Genomic DNA, 19,193 nt, shown 5'->3' with positions numbered 1-19,193 from the left:
ACTCTCTCCGGAAGAGCTGGTGCTCAGATTTAAATATAGCCAGGACACTTGATCCACCCACTGGCATCTGGCACAGCTGGCTGGCCTCCACATTTGAGGACCCTGAAGCAGTGGTCATGGCTATTTATTGCAGTCTGGAAGCTCACCAGCACAGAGCAAGCACTCCTGCTTTACCTTCACTCCTGTGAGCATGCCAGTTGTGGAAACACTAAAATCAAGATATGCCAGCATCTCGGGCGTGGGTGGTTTATACAGCTGAGGTAACCGTTTCCTGGGTAAGTCATCTGCAAAGCAAAGAAGAATTTGCTGTGAAGTGGACATGCCAGAACATGGAGACCACTGCTCCTCACTGCTTCATGGCATTCTAAAGCCAAGTCAGCTCTGGGGTGTGTGAAGGCCTGAGCTTTTGTCACCACCTCCGCAGCTCATGACAGAAATCCTCAGCAAGGCCCCTAGGGCTATGATGCCGCTGGGCAAAGGGTACCAGCAATTCCATACTGTGTGAACTCTGCAGACGTCTCCATGGCTAACAGCATGGGAAAAAGTGGAGTGCAGGTGTTCAACTCCAGAGGTAAACTATGTCACCAGCTCTGTGTCTCACGGTTACTTCCCCGAGTCACTCCCCTGACATCTCTTACTTTTCTCTAACACAGATCTCCAAAATCCCCATCTTCACAGTACTACTGCAAAGTTAATTCAAAGTAAGCACTTAACATTTTATTTATTAATTCATTGATTTTTGTATGTATGTGTATGTTCACATGCATGCAGGAGCCTCCTGAAGAAGTTGGAAGGAGGCGTGAATCCTCTGGAACTGCAGTTACAGGTGATTGTGAGCTGCCATGTGGGTGCTGGGAACTGAGCCTTTGCAAGAACAGCCAGTGCTCTTACCTCTGAGCCATCTCTCCAGCTCCCACATGAACCACTTTAAAAAGAACTGTGTATATGCTCAAAATGCATTAATTGTTGTAACACTTTCCTGTTAAAACATCACTTATAGTTCAGTATCTTGTATTAATCATGCATGGTGTGATGGTGTTGACTGTCAACCTGACAGGACCTGGAGTTCCCTTCTAGGTACATGTACCAGGGAGTTATTTTGATGAAGTTAGCCTCTGGTGATGCTTATGAGAAATAATCTTGATTAGGGGAATCGAACCAGGAAGACCACTATCCTGATAGGGCCATCACAGCATACCACGAGCTCCGTTCCAGAGCCACATAAACATGAGAAGAAGCATCTATTACTCTCCTCCTCCCGACTGCAGAGGCCATGTTACCGGCTGCTTCCTAGACTCTCCCCCATGGTGCTGTGGTATGAATTGTAAGCAGAGAAAACTTTTCCTTCCTTATTTTACATAACACTTTATCACAGCGACTGTAGAAGTGAGGCCGCTCTCTGCTGTCTTTCACTCATTTAAAAGACCTCCTCTTGTGCTGGGGACACATTATGACTCACATGTGCAGAGCCTGCGTGAGCTCCTTTCCAGTGCTGCAGACAACTAGATATGGTGGCATATCTCTGCCTTATCCCAGATTTGCTTTGTAATTCAAAATCAAAACTATCCAGCTGTCTCTTGCCCAAACACACCCCTTTGACAGATTTTTTTTTTTGCTTTCCTGGTTAACACACAATAGTGGATTTTAAATCTCACACCACGAGTGCCTATTTCTGGTCAAGCCGAAGACTTCCTTTAACAGGGTGAACTGTCACCATTGTGGCTTCACACTACAGCTGAACACAACTGCAGTCTCTATAAACCCCACTTACAGAGACTTTTGCCCAAGCTAAAGAGGTAATCAGAGATGCAGCAGTGTCAGTCAGGATTTAAGTCCTATCTAGGTGCAGAGCCCACATTCTTCCTGTTCCATGAATCCTCCAGCTATTCCCATGTCTTCCCCATTTTTAAATGTGAATATCACCTAAAATTTATGCATATTCTGGTTTTCATATTGCATTACATTTGATATTTTTAGGTACAACAACAGTATTTTAGAACAGGTTGTACAGGCATTAAGGAAGCTCAGGCTAGAGCCCAGGTCTTCTAACTTCTAGTCCACCATTGTTTTAATTACGTCACATCTAGAAATCAAGGCCCACTTTGAGTGTCATTTCTCAGGAGTCATCCACCTTGGTTTGTTGACACAGGGCCTCTCACTGGGCTAGACTGGCTGGCCAACAAGCTCTAGGGATCTGTCTGAACCTCCTCAGGGCAGGGATGATGGTGAGCACCTCCATGTACAGCTGGCTACGTTGTTCCTGGAGATGAACCTGAGTTCCTCGCTCTGCTATTTATCCAGCCCCTTGGTCTCAGTACTTCATATGGACCTATAGACACCTGGCCATGAAACATAACTATCTTTGGATAATATGAAAAGCATCATTGAAACACTTTTTGTCTTTTTTTTTTTTTCTTTTCCTTTAAGACAGTCTCTCATGATGTAGCACAGCCTGGGCTTGAACTAACAATCCTCCTGCCTCAGACTCTAGAGTTCTGAGACTATAGATATGAGCTATCACACCCAGCAAGCTACTTGTGTAAAGAGCATTTAGCACTTATGGGCTGGTTCTCGGACCTGGCTTTACTGTGCCTGCTGTGTTGGTAGAACACATTTACTGGATGTCTGGCTTTGTTCTGTGTCAGCAGATGAAGGGTGTTAAGGCAGGAAAGCTGTGTGGTGTGAGACTCTAGGAAACCTCTGGCAGTGAACAGTAACTGCCCTGAAGCACCGCCCCCTCCAGTTCACCTGTGTCAATGATGGCTGGCCAGGTTTTCACATCCACAGCTGCCGCTGCCTCTCGAGACTTGAGCAACCGCATCAGAGTCTGAGTGGTGAGGACACATGCTGCTTTGCTGACCTAGAAACACAGGCACAGCAGTAAGCAGCAGAAGGCTTAGCATTGGTCATGTTAAAAGGAACCTGCTCGCCAGCCTGGCTGGGTTGTATCACTGTTTTTCTTTGTGTTTTTATTTTGAAAAATGTGTCATACTTAATTCTACCAGGATGACAGCCATGTTGTAACATCAGGGGCTGCTGCTTACAATGGGCATGTGCTCAGGAAGAACCCCACTATCCTAATCCTGTAGAGACAAAATACCAAGACATGGGTCCTCTAGTGCGCAGGAAGGGGAGGAGGTGGTGAGAGCTTAGAATTGGGGTGTGCAATGGAGATAGCAGTCTGAGGCCATGGAGCCAGACAGAAGCACTCACACACTGAGCTCTGTTCAGCAGTGCGGAAGATGCAGTGACCTACTTTCACCCACAAAATGAGTCAACAGAAAGAGACTCCCAACGCATCCCCAGGCCTCTCTGAATTAAACTGTAACGGAATCACCCATGACAGTGTGGCTTCTGAAGCTACTGACCCAACAGCAGCCCTTGGAAAGACAGATGTCCCACCAATTACAAGTGTGTGGATTGTCAGTGCACTGGCCAGGTTGCCTTCTGTTAGAGCTCTCAGGGTATTAAATAATGCAGATTTATTCCATTTCAATTGCATATATTATAAAAACATATGTGGGAAAATGGCAGTGCACACATTTAATTCCAGCACATGGAAAGCAGAGGAGGTTACCTGAATTTGAGGCCATCCTGGTCTACAGAGCTAGTTCCAGGTCAGCCAGGGCTACATGGAGAAACCTTATCTCGAAAAGCCAAACCAAACCAAACCAAACCATCTCCTAGCACCTCCAGAACAAAATTCAGGAGTTTCTGTTTGTGTTGTTAAGGAGTAACAAGTGCTGACCACTGAGCCGTATCACAGCTCTGCACAGCTTTTTAAAAATATGTAATTTTTATTTCCTCGAAAGCATCACACATATATATAAAATGTGTCTCTCTCTCTCTCTTTTTTTTTTTTTTGTTTTTTTTTTTTTTTTTTTTTTTTTTCGAGACAGGGTTTCTCTGTGTAGTCCTGGCTGTCCTGGAACTCACTTTGTAGACCAGGCTGGCCTCCAACTCAGAGATCCGCCTGTCTCTGCATCCCAAGTGCTGGGATTAAAGGCGTGTGCCACCACTGCCCAGCATAAAATGTGTCTTGATTATACTCATCCCACTATCTCCTCTCAGCCTCATCTCATTCCTTCCCAGCTTCTTGTCACTCTTTTATAATTTTTAATTAATTTATATTTAAGCTTCTGAGTCCAGCTAGTGCTGTACATCTGCACATAGGCATAGGGTCAACCGCTGGGACCAGGGAGCGTCTCAGTGACTACATTTCTAAGTGTAAGTAACTCTTGTTCCTTGGGGTAGGCCTGGGAGTCCTTCCCCTCCACATACTTTAATGCTAGCTAAATATCCAAAATTAACTCCAATAAAAAGGACCTGACTAGGAGAACCTGACATGAAAAATCATACTGGTTCTTGTCAGGAAAGAAGTCAGGTAATGACGTGTTTTAAGAAGGAAATGGGGGTCAAATCTATGCAGAAATGACTGAGCGGAGCTCTCCTCAGAATTTAGGACTAGCATGTACAGTTCCCTATCCTGCCAGTCACTGCTCTCCAAGTCTCTTCAAAGACCTGGAGGCCAGATAAAAGCAGAGGAGAAAGCTGTAGTCTACTTTTGTGTCCTGTTTGTTTTGATACAGACTTTCTTTACATGAGAGCTCACAGGCCTGCCTCTGCCTCTGCCCTGTGCTGGGACCATAAGTACACACCACACCATGCAGGGAGAGATTTTAGGAGGAAACCCTGACTACTTGAACTATGGAAACAAGAAGTGACTGAAGATTCTCAGCAGTCTGAGTGTGACCTCTGGAATGGGAACAGGCAGGTAGAGAAGGCACTCACATCGACGACCATGCGCACGGTGGGCAAAGTGGCAGTGAGGTTCTGCGCATGAGGGGGCCGCACGGTCACAGGTATACACCCTGCGTACAGGCAGCCATAGAACGCAGCGATCAACTCGATGCCTGCGGAGACAGAGGACACTGTCAGGGGGGTCACTTAGCTGCTGCTGTCACCAAGAAACGGAACCCAGAGCCTCCAAATAGTCATTCCCAAGCAGGTGACATGTGTGCTGCATATTAGGTCTCTCTAGGCTGATTTGTGAAGGTCTGGGATAAGAGGTGTGAACCACCACACCTGGCTCATGTAGCTCAGTAGACCATAATTTAAACAAGACACTGACAAAATTAACTTTAATAAGAAGAATAGAAAGTCTGGCACAGTGGCTCATACTTGGCATTTGAGATGTTGAAGCAGGCATATTGCCAAGGGTTCAAGATCAGCCGGGACTACACAACGACAGTTAAAGCCAACCTGGGCTAAAATGGAGACCATCTTTAAATACACACACACACAACCTGGGCTAAAATGGAGACCATCTTTAAACACACACACACACACACACACACACACACACACACACACACACACACATGCACGGTGGTGTTAAACCCAGAGCTTTGCACATGTCTAACATGTGTCATACCCCTGAGCTACATCCTCAGGCCCAGCAGTGCGCTCTTGGAGGATGCTAGAAGGTAGGTTGTTACTGTCTGCTGTACTTAGAAACAACTGTAGAGATCAAGGGTAGTTAAGGAAATAAGGACAGAGGAGAAGTGGGGACTGCTGAGTTTTCCTTACACAGAAGCTGGTGCAGGAAAAGGAACTAGACTTCTTAGACACTGTGGGTCAATGAATGCAGCTCGGTGCTGTGGGCCTGCCATGTCATTACTGGTAAATGGAAGGCAGTTTCACATGAACATATATGACACATCCTCCTGGGAACAGATGGTCCTCTAGGCAATTCAGTGTTCACACAAATGAACAGAATAGCAGGAACAACAGAGTGAAGCAGAGGAGGGGAAGAGACCAGGAAGCAGTGAGGCGGAGCAATGGAGACAGACTAGCAAAGGACTCTGGGCATTCCAGTTGAGACAGATGTACCAAAGGAGGGAGATGCAAACATCGCTGTGCTTTGTTTTCTTGTGTTTGCCTTTCAATTCAAAACTTTTATCTAAGATTCTGAGTCCTGGGCTAGTGAGATGCTCTTCAAGTAAAAGCACATGATATGCTGCTTACTGCTGAGCTGAGTTCCATTCTTGGATCCCATAGTGGAAAGGCGGAAGCAACTCCAGAAAGTCGCCCTCTGACATCCATGTGCCTACACTGACACATGCCACACTTACATAATAATAGGTAAATAAACTCTTTAAGAATAACTACTTACACAAAACTTTCACCAAATAAATTCTATGTTCATCTTACGAAGAGATGGTTGTATTCTGAATGATAAAAGAGCCACAGAGTGTCCTCACCAGCCATGGGGTGAAGGGTTACGTCAACAGTTCACACAGGCGTGCTCTGTTCCTCAACACTCCATGAACCCCATTTTTTGGTTTCAGTGCTGAGCCCAGAGCCCTGGCATGCGCTCCAGTACTGACCTTCTTCAGCTCCCTTTTAAAAGTGTTTTGTTGTTGTTGTCTCAGATTAATTTATTTATTATATATATGTGAGTACACTGTCTGTCTTCATGCACACCAGAAGAGGGCATCGAGTCCCATTACAGATGGTTGTGAGCCACCATGTGGTTGCTGGGAATTGAACTCTGGCTCTTAACCGCTGAGCTATCTCTCTAGCCCCTTCACTCCCTTTTTAATGGATGGGGTCTCAGTGTGTTGCTCAGGTTGGCCTTGGCTCCCAGGGAGCTGGGAAGCAGGTGAATACCAGCATGCCCCACTTCAAGGATCCCCACAGGTCAAAGGGCTGAAGTCTGTCCTTACTCATCTACTCAGTCACCCAGTGCTTACTGGAACCTATTCATTTCATTGTGTGTGTGCCCCTGTGCACATGTGTGAATACATGGAGATGGATGTCAGAGACTGATGTTGGATTCCTCTATTGTCTTCTACCTTGAAAAGAAACTTGTATGTATGTGTGTGTCTGCAGAAGCCAGAGAAGCACATTAGACCTGGAGCTACAGGCGGCTGTGAGCCTCAAGGTATGAGTACTGGGAACTGACTCTGGTCCTCTGGAAAAGCAGCAAGAGTCATCTCAACTACAGATTCATCTCTCTGGCCTCTTCTCTTTATTTCCTTTTCTTTCACCGAACCCGGAGCTCACCATGTGACTGCACCATCTGGTCACTAAGCTTGAGGGATCCCCTGCCTCTGCAGTGTTGCACTGCATCACCATGCCAGTTAGGTTTGTTTGTTTGTTTGGGTTAAATATTTATTTTGTTTTATGTACATCAGTGCTTTGCCAGCACGTGTATCTTGTACCACAAATGTGTGGCAACCCTGGAGGTCAGAAGAGGGTGAGAAATGTCCTAAACTGGAGTTTCAGAGTGTTGTGAGCTGCCTGTAGGTGCTGGACATGAAACTGGGGTCCTCTGGAAGAACACCCATTGCTCCTAATTGTAGAGGACAGTGTGTGTGTATATACATCCATACATACATCCATACATACGTGTGTATACATATATCATCATCATCTATGTGTACACATGTGTAGAGGTTAGAAAGTTACGTGTTAGGAGCTGTTTTTCTCCTTTATCATGAGTTCCTGGGATCAACACCATCAGGTTGTCAGGCACAGCAAGCAATTTTACCCACTGAGCTCTTCCAAGTGGCCCAAAGCCTCACTTTTTATGGGAGCACTGGGGATCCAAACACAGGTCCTCATGCTCGTGCAGCAAGCACTTAACCTACTGAGCCTCCTGCTCAGCCTCTTTGTTTTGTTTTTGAGACAGACTTGCTACATAGCTGAGGCGTCCAAGAACTCCTCATCCTTCTGTTCCTACCTTCCAAGCGGGTAGGTGGGTGTTCCCATGCCTTGCTATATTTTGCTGTTGTTTGAGACAAGTCTCAACATGTAGTCCTGGCTAGCCAGGAACTCACTATGTAGACCAGGCTGGCCTTAACTCACAGAGATCTACCTGTCTCCGCCTCTTGAGTCCTGGGATTGAAGGCATGTGTTACCGTACTTGGCTGCTTATAAGTCTGTTATAAGGCCCAGGAACTTGCCATGTAACTCTTGCTGGCTTTGACTAATTCTCCTGCAACCTCCTGAGGACAGGAATCACAGCAGTGCGCTGCCATGCTGGCCTGAGAGGCTTTTATGTAGTGGGCACGGAGGGAAACAGAAGGGGATGCAGAGCAGCCACATTGCGCGATGCAGGGCACAGCCTGGGCCACACCTGTGAGCACAGCATGCTTGGTGTCAGGAAGTGCCAACTCTGTGGTGGTGGACAGTGGTCCTGAGTTCTCCTCCTCTCCAGCTGTGTGGTGTCTCATAACACAGCTCAGAGTCCCGTTTACCAGTCCAAGTCTTACCAGGCGGGTACAGCAATACCACGTTGTCCCCTGCATTCAGATGGCCCTTGTCACCAAGTACTGAAGCAATCCTCTCTGCTCGCTTATGAAGCTGAAGGCAGCTGGCTGTGCACACAGTTGTTCCCTTCAACACAAGGATAAGAGGGTTAAAGTTCAGTGCAGAAACAGACATAGAGTGCAGACATTACACTTAACAGGCTTGGCCTCTGGGTGAGTTATCAGCTGAGACAACTCCCCTGGTAACAAAACACAGGCATGGATTCCTCACTCTCGTATCCCAGGCTCGCAGGGTATGTTAATTAACTTAAAACATATTTATAGTCTTTCTTTCTTAATGTTTTCTCTATCTGTCTGTCTGTCTGTCTGTCTATCTATTATCTATCTTTCCGTCCATCTTTCCTTCCTTCCTTCCTTCCTTCCTTCCTTCCTTCCTTCCTTCCTTCCTCCCTCCCTCCCTCCCTCCCTCCCTCCCTCCTTTCCTTCCTTCCTTCCTTCTTTGCTTTTTCGAGACAGGATTTCTCTGTGTAGCCCAGGCTATACTGGAACTCATTCTGGAGACCAGGCTAGCCTCAAGCACACAAAGATTGGCCCTCCTTTGCCTCTGGGGTACTGGGATTAAAGGCGTGGGCCACAAGCACCCAGCTAAGATTCCTTTCTTAATATACATGAATTAATTTATTCTTTGTCTATTTTGAGACAGTCTCATGTAACAGGCTGGCCTAGGCTATGTAGTTTGAGGATGATCTTTAACTCCAAATTTTTCTGCTTCTACCTCCCAAGTGTTGGGATTGCAGGCATGCATTGCTATGCCCAGTTATGTGGTTTGGGGTTGAACCTGGGGCCTTGTCCATGCTGGGCACACACTCCCCAATCCTGCAAGTGGTTTTAATTACCTTGGCATTTAGCAGCATGAAGAGGACATGATCAGGCGTTGCCTGGGCTCGCCACTGCAAAATCTCTGCCAGGAACTGGTGCTAAAGTCACAAAGCGAAGAAAGGATGCAAGGTCAGCAAGTTTCAAAGACTCATGTAAAAGTTCACACTGCACTCTGAGGTATGTCCTGTGTTCAAGGGGATGAGCCTAGCCGCCTTGAACTTACCTTCCTCACCAGATCATTCTCTTCTATTTGGCCCAGGTCCCTTCCAGCAGCTTGTGCTATGCGTTTACCAGCAACCAGATTCCCAACCATCACAGAAGCTGGGCCTACACCTGTAAACCAAAGCAAAACCAACCTGAGGACAGTGATTCAACTTACACACTCCCAAAGCATTTCCAGACTGGCCCGAACTGGTCCAAAAGTTCATTTAGTAATGGCCAAGAGCCTGTATTCCAGTGGAAAAGGTACTAATTTGTATACGCTGTGGACAAAGTAGGGCAGTGAGAGGGACTGTGGAAAGATAAAACAGGGGACTCAGGGAAATGTGGGAGGGGTAACCAGGGAGAGAGCGGAGGTGACTAAGCTGAGATCTACAGGGACAGTTTTACTTGAGTCTGCTCATTCCTACAAATGGCTTTATTTGTTGCAACCAACCGCACTAAAGAGAGTACTTAGCAGTAATGGATGTCTCATCTGCAAGAACTTACACCTATCAGGATGTAGACTGCATTCATTAGATACAAGAATAGTGCTGGGCTAGCAGACTGTTCAGTGGGTAAAGGTGTCTGCCACCAAATCTGATGATATGAGGTCTGTTTGTAGGGCCACAGTGTGGAGAAGAAAACCAAGTCCTGTAGCTTGTCTTCTGACTTCTAAACGTATGCCATAATGCCTGTGTGTGTGTGTGTGTGTGTGTGTGTGTGTGTGTGTGTGTGTGTGTGTGAATGTCATGCATATTTTTAAAGGGAATATGAGAAGAACTTTATTATAAGTAAGCAATGAGGCTGGGTGGGGGCACACCCCTTTAGTCATCTATGTGTTAAAATGAGGCAGTCAAATGTCATGCACAACCTTGATATGCTACTGGAGTGACAGAATCAGCTGAAATAAGCAAGGGAAGAAGTTTCGTGTTTCTTCTGGGTAAGAAAGCTGTTGAAATGGTATGGGAGAGGGCCATGAAGCAGCCTGTTGCCAGCTAGCCTCTGAGCAATGATGGTGCCTAATATGCAACTCTTTCATCCACAGCATCTGCATGCTCTAAATATACTGAGATAGGTAGGAAATGTCACTCGGCTCACTTTTTAAAAAGTAAATATCCAGGCATGGTGCACACAAGCCTCGGCCCCACCCTTCCTCTCTAGCTGTCATCAGTGCAGCGTTCTCAAACAGCTCTGCTCTCGGTCACAGCCACTGGGCCTCAGAAGCAATTCCAGAGAAAGCATTGTTGGAGGCTGCTGAGTTGGTCCTCAGGAGGGGCACTCGTTGCTCTTTCAGGACCTGTGTTCAATTTCCAGCACCAATAGCATGGCCCACAATCATCTGCAACCCAGTTCCAGTGAATTCTACACCTTCTTCTGGCCACCTTGGGCACTACACTCATGTGATACACAGATGCAGACAGATACATACAAAAATAAATTTAAAGGAAACATTTAAAGTCTACTGTACCTCTAAGAACATTTTAAAAGCATTTACTCTAATGTGACTTTTCATTTCAAAATCCTTGCTCACCAGGGAATGACAGAAAGAACATCTATGTAATCTAGCACTGGTGAGGCTGAAGGCAGGATGACCATGAAGTTACGGCCTGCCAGGGTGACATAGCTAATCCTGTCTCAAAAAACAGAACAACCATACCATTACTTAAAATACGATTTTACTCATAGTAAATAAATGTAAGACTTTTAACGTTAAATATGTTCTATAACTTTTAGCTTCTAACATTGTAACATAAGCACCAAGACTTAAGATGGAGACACACTTGTACATGTTTGTGTTTCTTCAGTGCTGGGGATTGAATCCAGGGTTCTGCACACGCTAAACCCACACTCTACCAGCTAGCCACACCCCACACGGCAGGTGTGCCAGGCATGCCATATGCCTGTGCAGTAATGTGTCTCAAGACCCTCCCTTTGCAGTTTGTTTCATTTTTATGTTTATGTCTGTGTGTGTGTATGTATGTACCATGTGTGTGGGTACCCAATGGAGGCCAGAAGAGGATATCTGATCTGCTGGGGCAAGAGTTATAGGCAGTTGTGAGCCACCTGATACACATTTGAATTCAAATAGTCTAGAAGAGCAGAAAGACTCTTAACTGCTCAGTCATCTCTCCAGCCCCCATTTACACTTCTTGATTAATCATCAGACTGTGATTCAGACTCTCTTTAGAAGAGTAGCCCCAACAACCAAGGTCCAATGAGTAAACACAGAAAGCAGAAATGTTAGCCTCCATAAACCTTCTATTCCCACTAGCAGAACTCGCTGTTGCTACGATATGGTGGTTGATGAGGTGACAACAGTCTGGCTCAGTGGTATGACTGGACTCTGGGATGGCAGGTCACAGCAGTACTCAACAAGCACACTGTGTTGGCATTTTCACACCAACAGCCGCAGAAGGAGTCCCAGGCTCACCTCGGCTGCATCCCCGCATCCCCCCACATCCTTGGCTTCATCCCCGAATCCCTGCATCCCTGCATGTTCTGGTCACCTTTCAGCAAGGTCACCACGCAAAGTGCATTCAAAAGGCACACTTTGCTTGTCATCTTCTCTTCTTGACTGAAGGCATTTGAAGGCCTGGGTACCTGGAGAGGCTGGATCTGCACTCCGATGTTTCCAGGCACATAGGAAGCCAACCAGACTCTCATTACCTTCTCTTATAATAGAAAAAATGTCAGCACATGCTAGTGAGGCCAATTCTAAGTCAATTCCCTCTCTCTTTCATTGAAGCAGGCTTTCGCTGGCCTGGAACTTACTATGTAGACCAAGCTTGTCTTGAACTCACAGAGATATGCCTACCTCTGCCTTCCAAGTGCAGGGCTGCAGGCATGCACCACTGTACCCAACTAGACTAACATATTTGAACAGGACTGGTTACCAGGAACCATGCCTTGGCTTTCTTCTAGCCCTGTAATATGTGTCTGTTCAGACATCAGGCAAGAAGGGGATTTGTGCATTTTTAATTTTCCAAGTGGCAGTTTATATTCTTTTGCTTTATACCTTGAAAATGGCAAACACAAAGCATGCTGTTTATCTTCTATTTATAATCCATAAAATGTCTGTTCCCCCATAGGCTCACACCAAACTTCAGCAGCTATGAAGGAATGAAGGGTAATTCTAGGCATGTTCCCACAGCAAACCTAAGTTACAATGATACCAAGAGAGCTCCAGTCTCAGCTCTGTACTAATGAGTCATGTGACTTTGTCTTTGTCCTAGGGGGCTGTGATTATGGTGCAGACTACTAAGAAGAGGAGAAACTGGCAGTTACAGCAGCATATCTCCCAACCCACAGCAGTCCTGCTGGCTGGTGGTCAGTTTCTACTGTTTTTGTGTTATCAGTTTTGCAGAGTCTATGACCACATGCTATACACTGAAAGGCTGGCTTCTGGAAGCTGCACTGTGATGGCACAGCTAGAAACCACATTGTTACCTGGTTGTTTTTGTCGGGGCTTTGGCAAGTTCGTCACACACGTATGTGGGCACATGAGGATATTACAGGGGTGTAGAGAACCTTCCAGAAAGAGTTGTTTTGTCTGGGATATATGGATTCCTCCTAGTGGGGTTTTTGGTAATGTGTTGGCTGGCACCAGGGCAAGACAGTACACACCAACTTGATGGATGCTGTCAATTGCCTGGAAAACACAGAAAGAGACATCCAGTGAGAGGACATCCAGTGAGAGAGAGGCTGACAGAGCCACTACTGACCGCAGGGCACTTACTCTGTCCATCCCAGGATGGAAGTCTGGTAGATCATTCTCACATGTCCTACCCCCACTTCCTCTCTCCACCCTGCTGTCACCTGGAAGTTATACTTGCCACCTGGTTTTCCTTCCCAGAATCCTTTGAGCTCTTCCTTTCAAACTTGAGCCTAGCAGAATGGTTCCAGTAAGGAAGGGTGGCAAGAAGAAAAAGGGCTATTCTGTCATCAACAAAGATGTAGCCCAAGAATACACTATCAGCATTCACAAGCACATCCATGGAGTAGGCTGCAAGAGGCACAAGTGGGCCCTCCAGGGACAGGGAAATATGTGATGAAGCAGACAGGGCTCCAGGTCTGCGCATCGATCACAGGGTCATAAACCATCTGGGCCAAAGGAATAAGGAGGGCTCCATATTATATCTTACATATTTGTCCAGAAAATGTAATGAGGATGAGAAGTCACAGACAAGCTCTTTGTGTTGGCAACTTGTGTCTCTATTACCACATTTAAAAAATCCATAGTCAATTTGGATAAGAACTAACCTGCTGACTATGAAATAAAGTTATAGAATTGAGGAGGGAAAGGATCCCTTATGTGGATGGCTGTGGTGGTGTCCTGATGCCCACAGCATCCACCTGGGAGGCTGAGGCAAGAGTCCAAAGGTAGACAGGCTGCCGTCATTCCCAGGTAGACAGGCTGGGATTGCAGGCGTTTCCCAGCCTAAAATGACTTTCCATAGGATTTCATTCAAGTTCCTGTAGTTACTTTCTGGGTTGTGTGTGATTCACTGGCAGACTCTGCCCTTGTGCTCCAGAACTTCTGAAGACCATAAGCAGGTTTGTGTTTGATATATATAAGTCATGAACACTTCTCTTTTTTCCTAGTTAAAAAAAAATTATGATTGTATGTGTGCACATGCACTTACTGCAGTACCCTGGAGAGGCTAGAGGGTAGTACTGTAGGGTCAGTTCTCTCTTTCCACCTTTCTTGGGTACTGAGGGTTAAACAGGTTGTCAGGCTCCATCTGCAAGTAACTTTATCAGCTGAGCCATCCTGTTGGACTCTTATTATTCCTAATTAATTTGCTTTTATTTTATGCACATGAATGTTTTGCCTACATGTATGCCTGGTGCTCACAGAAGCACTGGAGCTACAGACTGTTGGGAGCTGGGATACAAACCTAGGTCCTCTGAAAGAGCAGCTAGTGCTCTTAACCAATGACCTAGCTCTCCAGCCCCTTACTATACTATGCAGCCCACAGTGGTGGTTTTGAATGCAACTTCTCCAACCTCCTCCTTCTAAGTGCTGGGATTATAGCATATTATTGTCACATTTGGCTAAAACGAATCTGCATGTTTGCCCTTTAGCTAGCTTTCAGATGACCAGATACCAGTCCAGTCCCACAGTCTTCAGAAATACTTTTGGTCTAATTTATATTCAGATTTTGTCCTCTGAGGGTTTTTGAGTCAGGCTCTCTTTATGTAGCCCTCAGTGGCCTAAACTCACCCCACTCACAGAGCTCCGCTTGCCTTGGCCTCTAGAGTGCTGGGATGAAATGCGTGTGCCACCATGTCTGTTCCCTTCATTTCCGTATAACAAACAGCCTATCTGCACAGTCGCTAACCATTCAGAACCATGTTCTCTGAGAACAGAAAGGACTCTGACGATTTCTAGCACTGTCTCACATTTGTGTTATGAAATGACTGCTAACAAGTCCAAGTGCCCTAGGCAGAGAAGTCATAGTCCCTGGACATGTGTGTCTATATGCACATCCCAGTAAAGAGACGGACACTCATGGTGCTGGATGGAGCCCAGGCTCCATTACTCTTCCAGCTGTTCCCACTAAAAACACCTTCCTCCTGCCCTCATGGCTCATCCAACCTACTCCTCTAACTCCACAGAAAGGTGCCTTGCATAAAGAGAAACATTCCCGCCGGGCAGTGGTGGTGCACACCTTTAATCCCAGCACTTGGGGGGCAGAGGCAGGTGGATTTCTGAGTTCGAGGCCAGCCTAGTCTAGAGAGTGTGTTCCAGGACAGCCCGGGCTATACAGAGAAACCCTGTCTCAAACAAACAAACAAACAAACAAAGAAAAACAAAACAAAAAAATCCATGTTCTGAGACCTCCACGTGCAAGGTGTGGCAGGACCAAGGCTAATTTAATTGACTTTCTGAGCGCACCATACACAGGCAGTCACAATCTTCATGGGTAGCATACACTTGGGTATGCAAGTCAGTTGAACTTCTAGGCAACCTGAGCAGAAAAACTATTTAGTCCATGGGGAGAAATGGGGCTAGCTGATTTTGCACAATAATTGGCAAAGAGAAAAAAAACTAGGTAGTTAGAGGGGCATGGAAAAGGTTGGAGGATGGAGGAGAGTGGATATAAACACATTTCACTGTAAACCTATATAGAATTATATGTATTTATATACATACAAATTTTATATATATATTTGTGCGCGCGCGCGCGTGCACACACACACACACACACACACACACACACACACACACACTTGACCTGACCCAGTGCAGTCAGGTACTCACCTGCAGCACACGGCTCATCCACTGGAAGCTGTCTTCTTCAGATGCATCGGGTCTTTGTTCTGCCACCACCACAATGCGCTCGTCATAAAACACAGACACAGAAAACACAGCAATTCTAAGAGAGACAGATCAAACACATCAGTCTCCCTTCAAAACCATCCTACTTGCTTTCCTCAGTTGGAATCAAAGAGGAGCCATCCCAACCACACCACCCAGACAGGAGCAGCAGAAAGAAAATGTGCAGTCATCACCACCAAGTCAGGACTGAAAGATTTGTTGAAAATAAAACAAAAACAGGATTAAACACCAAAGAGTGGTAAACGAGACACAGTTCCTGGCTTTGTGGCGCTTACGTGTCAGAGACAGAACAAACCAACACAGTTAATGAAGCCATCTTGTGATAAGCACCAGGAAGCACCTGGGGTGGGGCCAGTGGAGTGGGGTATGGGTGCTTGGGGGAGCGCCTCCCTGGGGAGCGGACACTGGAGCAGAGACCTGAATGAGGTGAGGACGCGAGCCACGCGAAGATCTGGAGGAAGAGGATTCCGGGCAGAAGGAACGGAAAGCGGAAAGGTTCTGAGGTAGGGACGAACTTGGCAGGTTTGAGGAACAGCAAGAAGGCCAGTGTGCCTGGAGCAGAGTGGTGAAGCAGAGAGTGGAGCGAGTCAGACGCAGGCAAGCGAGGGAGACCAAGAGAGGGAGGGGATGGAAGTGGACCTAAGGGAGGTCTCCGCTCAAATGTCCCCTTACTAGTGAGGCGTTCCCAGACCACCTCGTGTGTTCACTCCACAGCACTCACGACCCTTTCACGTGTCATTTATGTTGCTGTTTACCTGGCTTCTGTGTTTGTCATAAGAATAGAAGGCACACACATAGCCTGTTCACTGCCAAAGTACCCAGAAAAGCAGTGTGCAGTCGGCACCTGGCGAGGGTTTGTGGATTGAATGCAGAAGACTGAAGTAACTGAGAGCCAACAATGCTAGCTCACCTGCCTCCTGGGATGCTAACCACATGCTGTGCTGTTCACTGGGGACACAACTGTCAGCACACTATGTGCTAGGTACTGTGCTGTACACTGAGGACACAACTGTAACCACAGACCATGGGTCTAGGCGCAGGAAGCTCCAAGCCTGGGAAGTCATACCATGACAGAAAACCATACAGTGCAGGAGCTGTTTTTTTCTGTGACATCTTCAGATCTTCCCTTATTACATAACTACGGTCAGGGTAGGAGGGAGAAGGAGGCGTAGGCTCCAAGCACAGCATACATGTGTATAAAGATGTTTTCATGTAAAAACAAAGCGAAAATAATCTTAACAGACACCAGTCTACAACAGCTGGGATAGCTTTCCTCGCATTAATAAGCACAGATGAAGGCCTGCCTGCCCTTGCTCGAAGAACCTAGAGTTCCAGCTGCCATGTCAGTCTCCACATGGAGAAAACAACAATTCAGTGAGAAATGAGAGAGTACAGAGTGGGAGCTACTTACACTGCCTGAGATGGCACCATCTCTAAAGAACTGTAGAAGGTAGTATTTTATCTTGGAATTCTCCTCGTCTTCAGAATCAAAAAACAGTAACAGACTCTGAGACTCTGCTCACATTTCATTCCTCAGCCAGTCATAGAGCTAAGGCTGTGGGATGGGTATTTAAAGCCAGGCTTGTTATTCTAAGCCAAGCCAAGCCAACCTAAGAACTTGGAATAACCCACAGAACACAGCTCAGATCACCCCAGAGTGGTGGCATGGATCTCAGGTGCTCACCTCCCTCGATAGACGGTCTTTATTGACTCCACAGCCAATCCAGTAGCAACGATGTCGTCAGCATTATGTCTCCGGCCGCTGACCATGAGTAAGCCATCCATCTTCCCAACCACGAACACCAAACTACCCTGAAAGTTAGCAATGATTTACTTTCATTTTCACAGTTTAAAGGGTAAAACAGACAGCTTACATTTCCTGCTCTCATGAAAATCTCATTTAAAAAAAAAAAAAAAAAAAAAAAAAAAAAAACCACTAAGAAACATACCTATGAGGCATGCACACAGTTCAATTCCCAACACTACAAAAATGTGTCTATATGAAAAAAATAATGTCACAGTTTATGGATTTTTTTTTAAAAAATAAAAGAGCCCTTTAGAATTAATGAGAAAGCAGTACCTTGAAGTCACTAAGGTCTTTGTACAAGGTGCACTGTATCTGGTGTGCATGTGTGTGAGGGCACAGGCAGGCCACTGCTCACTAGGAGTCAGAGGACAACTAGAAGGAATTGTTCTCTCCTTCTACCCAGTGGGTCCTAGGGATGAACTCAGATCATAGGGTGCAGACACCTTTGCCTGCTGAGCCAGCACCCACTGAGGTCTTACAGTCTCTAAGAGATTAATTTGTTCATATGTATTATTCTCAGGGGAAAGTCTCAATCTCACAGTGAAGAAATCATGATCACACACACAGTTCACGTTCCCAGCCACAGGTGTGTATTAGTCCATCTACTGTGGTACTGACAGGGTGAATACCAAGGGGAAAATGTTACTTATGTTCTACTGGAATTAGAGAAACCAAACAATTTTAGTACGTGAATAGTTGCTTTGAGCATGGAAAGGTAACACTGTTTTCACTGGCAAGATCAGAAATAGATACCCAAGAAGGTCTAAGAACGCTGCAGATTTTCTTCCCAGAAGGACAACAGTGCAGCAGGCCAGGGGCCCTTGGCCCTTCATGTGTGCTCAGTGAGTCAGCACTTACCGCCATGAGAATGTCACTCATTACTTGCTGAGCACTGTGTAGGGCCACACAGTGACTGGGCTAAGACAGAAAGACAGAATGTCACTGCACACTAGGCTGTTGGTTTACCCACAATGCCAGCGGGAGCCAGCCACTTCCACAAACCAGAGGGAAGACACTTCTAACAGCTGGCATCAAGAGGGGCTAGAGGGGTGGCTTAGTGTTCAAGGGAATGCACTGGTCGTGCAGGGAACTTGAGTGTGGCACCATGAGTTTCTACCAGCATGTTGGGTAGCTTATAACTATTGTACTCCAACTCCAGGGCATCCAACACTGCTATGCATATAGACTTGCACATACAATTAATATAATGAAAACAAATTCTTAAAAAAAGAGAGAGAAGGAATGCCTGCTTCTCCAAATCTTTACAGTGAGGTTGTTTAGCTGACATGGTGTTTCCATCTTCATCTTTCTAGATCATGGGACTAGTTCAGACCAGACACAACCAGAACCTTTACATGGGGTTTAGGGGATCATTCGTAGAGAAAGGGGCAACAATCTGTCTGTTTCAGACTGATGGCTGAAGCTGTGTCCTGGACCTCAAGGACAGCCCAGCAAGCTTGAGAGGCAGGCACTTGCGACAGCTGAGGCTGCACTGCAGTGTCATATGCTCTCATATAAGCTGAGCAGTTAGGAGAAGATGGGGCAGGAAGGAGCCAGAGATAGACAGAGGGTATGAGTTGACAGGTAACAAGTACCCATGGCTTCCTACTGCCTCACCCACTGCCTCCACGGCCTGACTCTCTGCCACCTTTACGGATTCTTTAAGTTCACTGTGTGCCGTTTGAGA

At 46.2% G+C, this 19,193-nt stretch overlaps 1 protein-coding gene across 2 annotated transcripts in view; it reads right to left on the bottom strand.

Annotated features, from left to right (window-relative positions):
* Dip2b (disco interacting protein 2 homolog B) overlaps positions 1 to 19,193 on the bottom strand; it is a 184,259-nt gene that overhangs the window by 19,918 nt on the left and 145,148 nt on the right. For both annotated transcript variants that reach the window (XM_034517365.2, XM_076912081.1), the window contains 9 exons: positions 17,384 to 17,511; positions 15,622 to 15,736; positions 12,804 to 13,005; positions 9,379 to 9,488; positions 9,173 to 9,253; positions 8,280 to 8,403; positions 4,792 to 4,913; positions 2,749 to 2,860; positions 175 to 284 (listed from right to left, as the gene is read on the bottom strand). In XM_034517365.2, coding sequence (XP_034373256.1) covers positions 175 to 284; positions 2,749 to 2,860; positions 4,792 to 4,913; positions 8,280 to 8,403; positions 9,173 to 9,253; positions 9,379 to 9,488; positions 12,804 to 13,005; positions 15,622 to 15,736; positions 17,384 to 17,511 — 1,104 coding nt within the window. The remainder of the gene's footprint in view (positions 1 to 174; positions 285 to 2,748; positions 2,861 to 4,791; positions 4,914 to 8,279; positions 8,404 to 9,172; positions 9,254 to 9,378; positions 9,489 to 12,803; positions 13,006 to 15,621; positions 15,737 to 17,383; positions 17,512 to 19,193) is intronic.

This window comes from Arvicanthis niloticus, chromosome 13 (genome assembly GCF_011762505.2).
Source record: "Arvicanthis niloticus isolate mArvNil1 chromosome 13, mArvNil1.pat.X, whole genome shotgun sequence".
Lineage (NCBI taxonomy): Eukaryota > Metazoa > Chordata > Mammalia > Rodentia > Muridae > Arvicanthis > Arvicanthis niloticus.
This window is presented reverse-complemented; position numbering and strand designations above follow the sequence as displayed.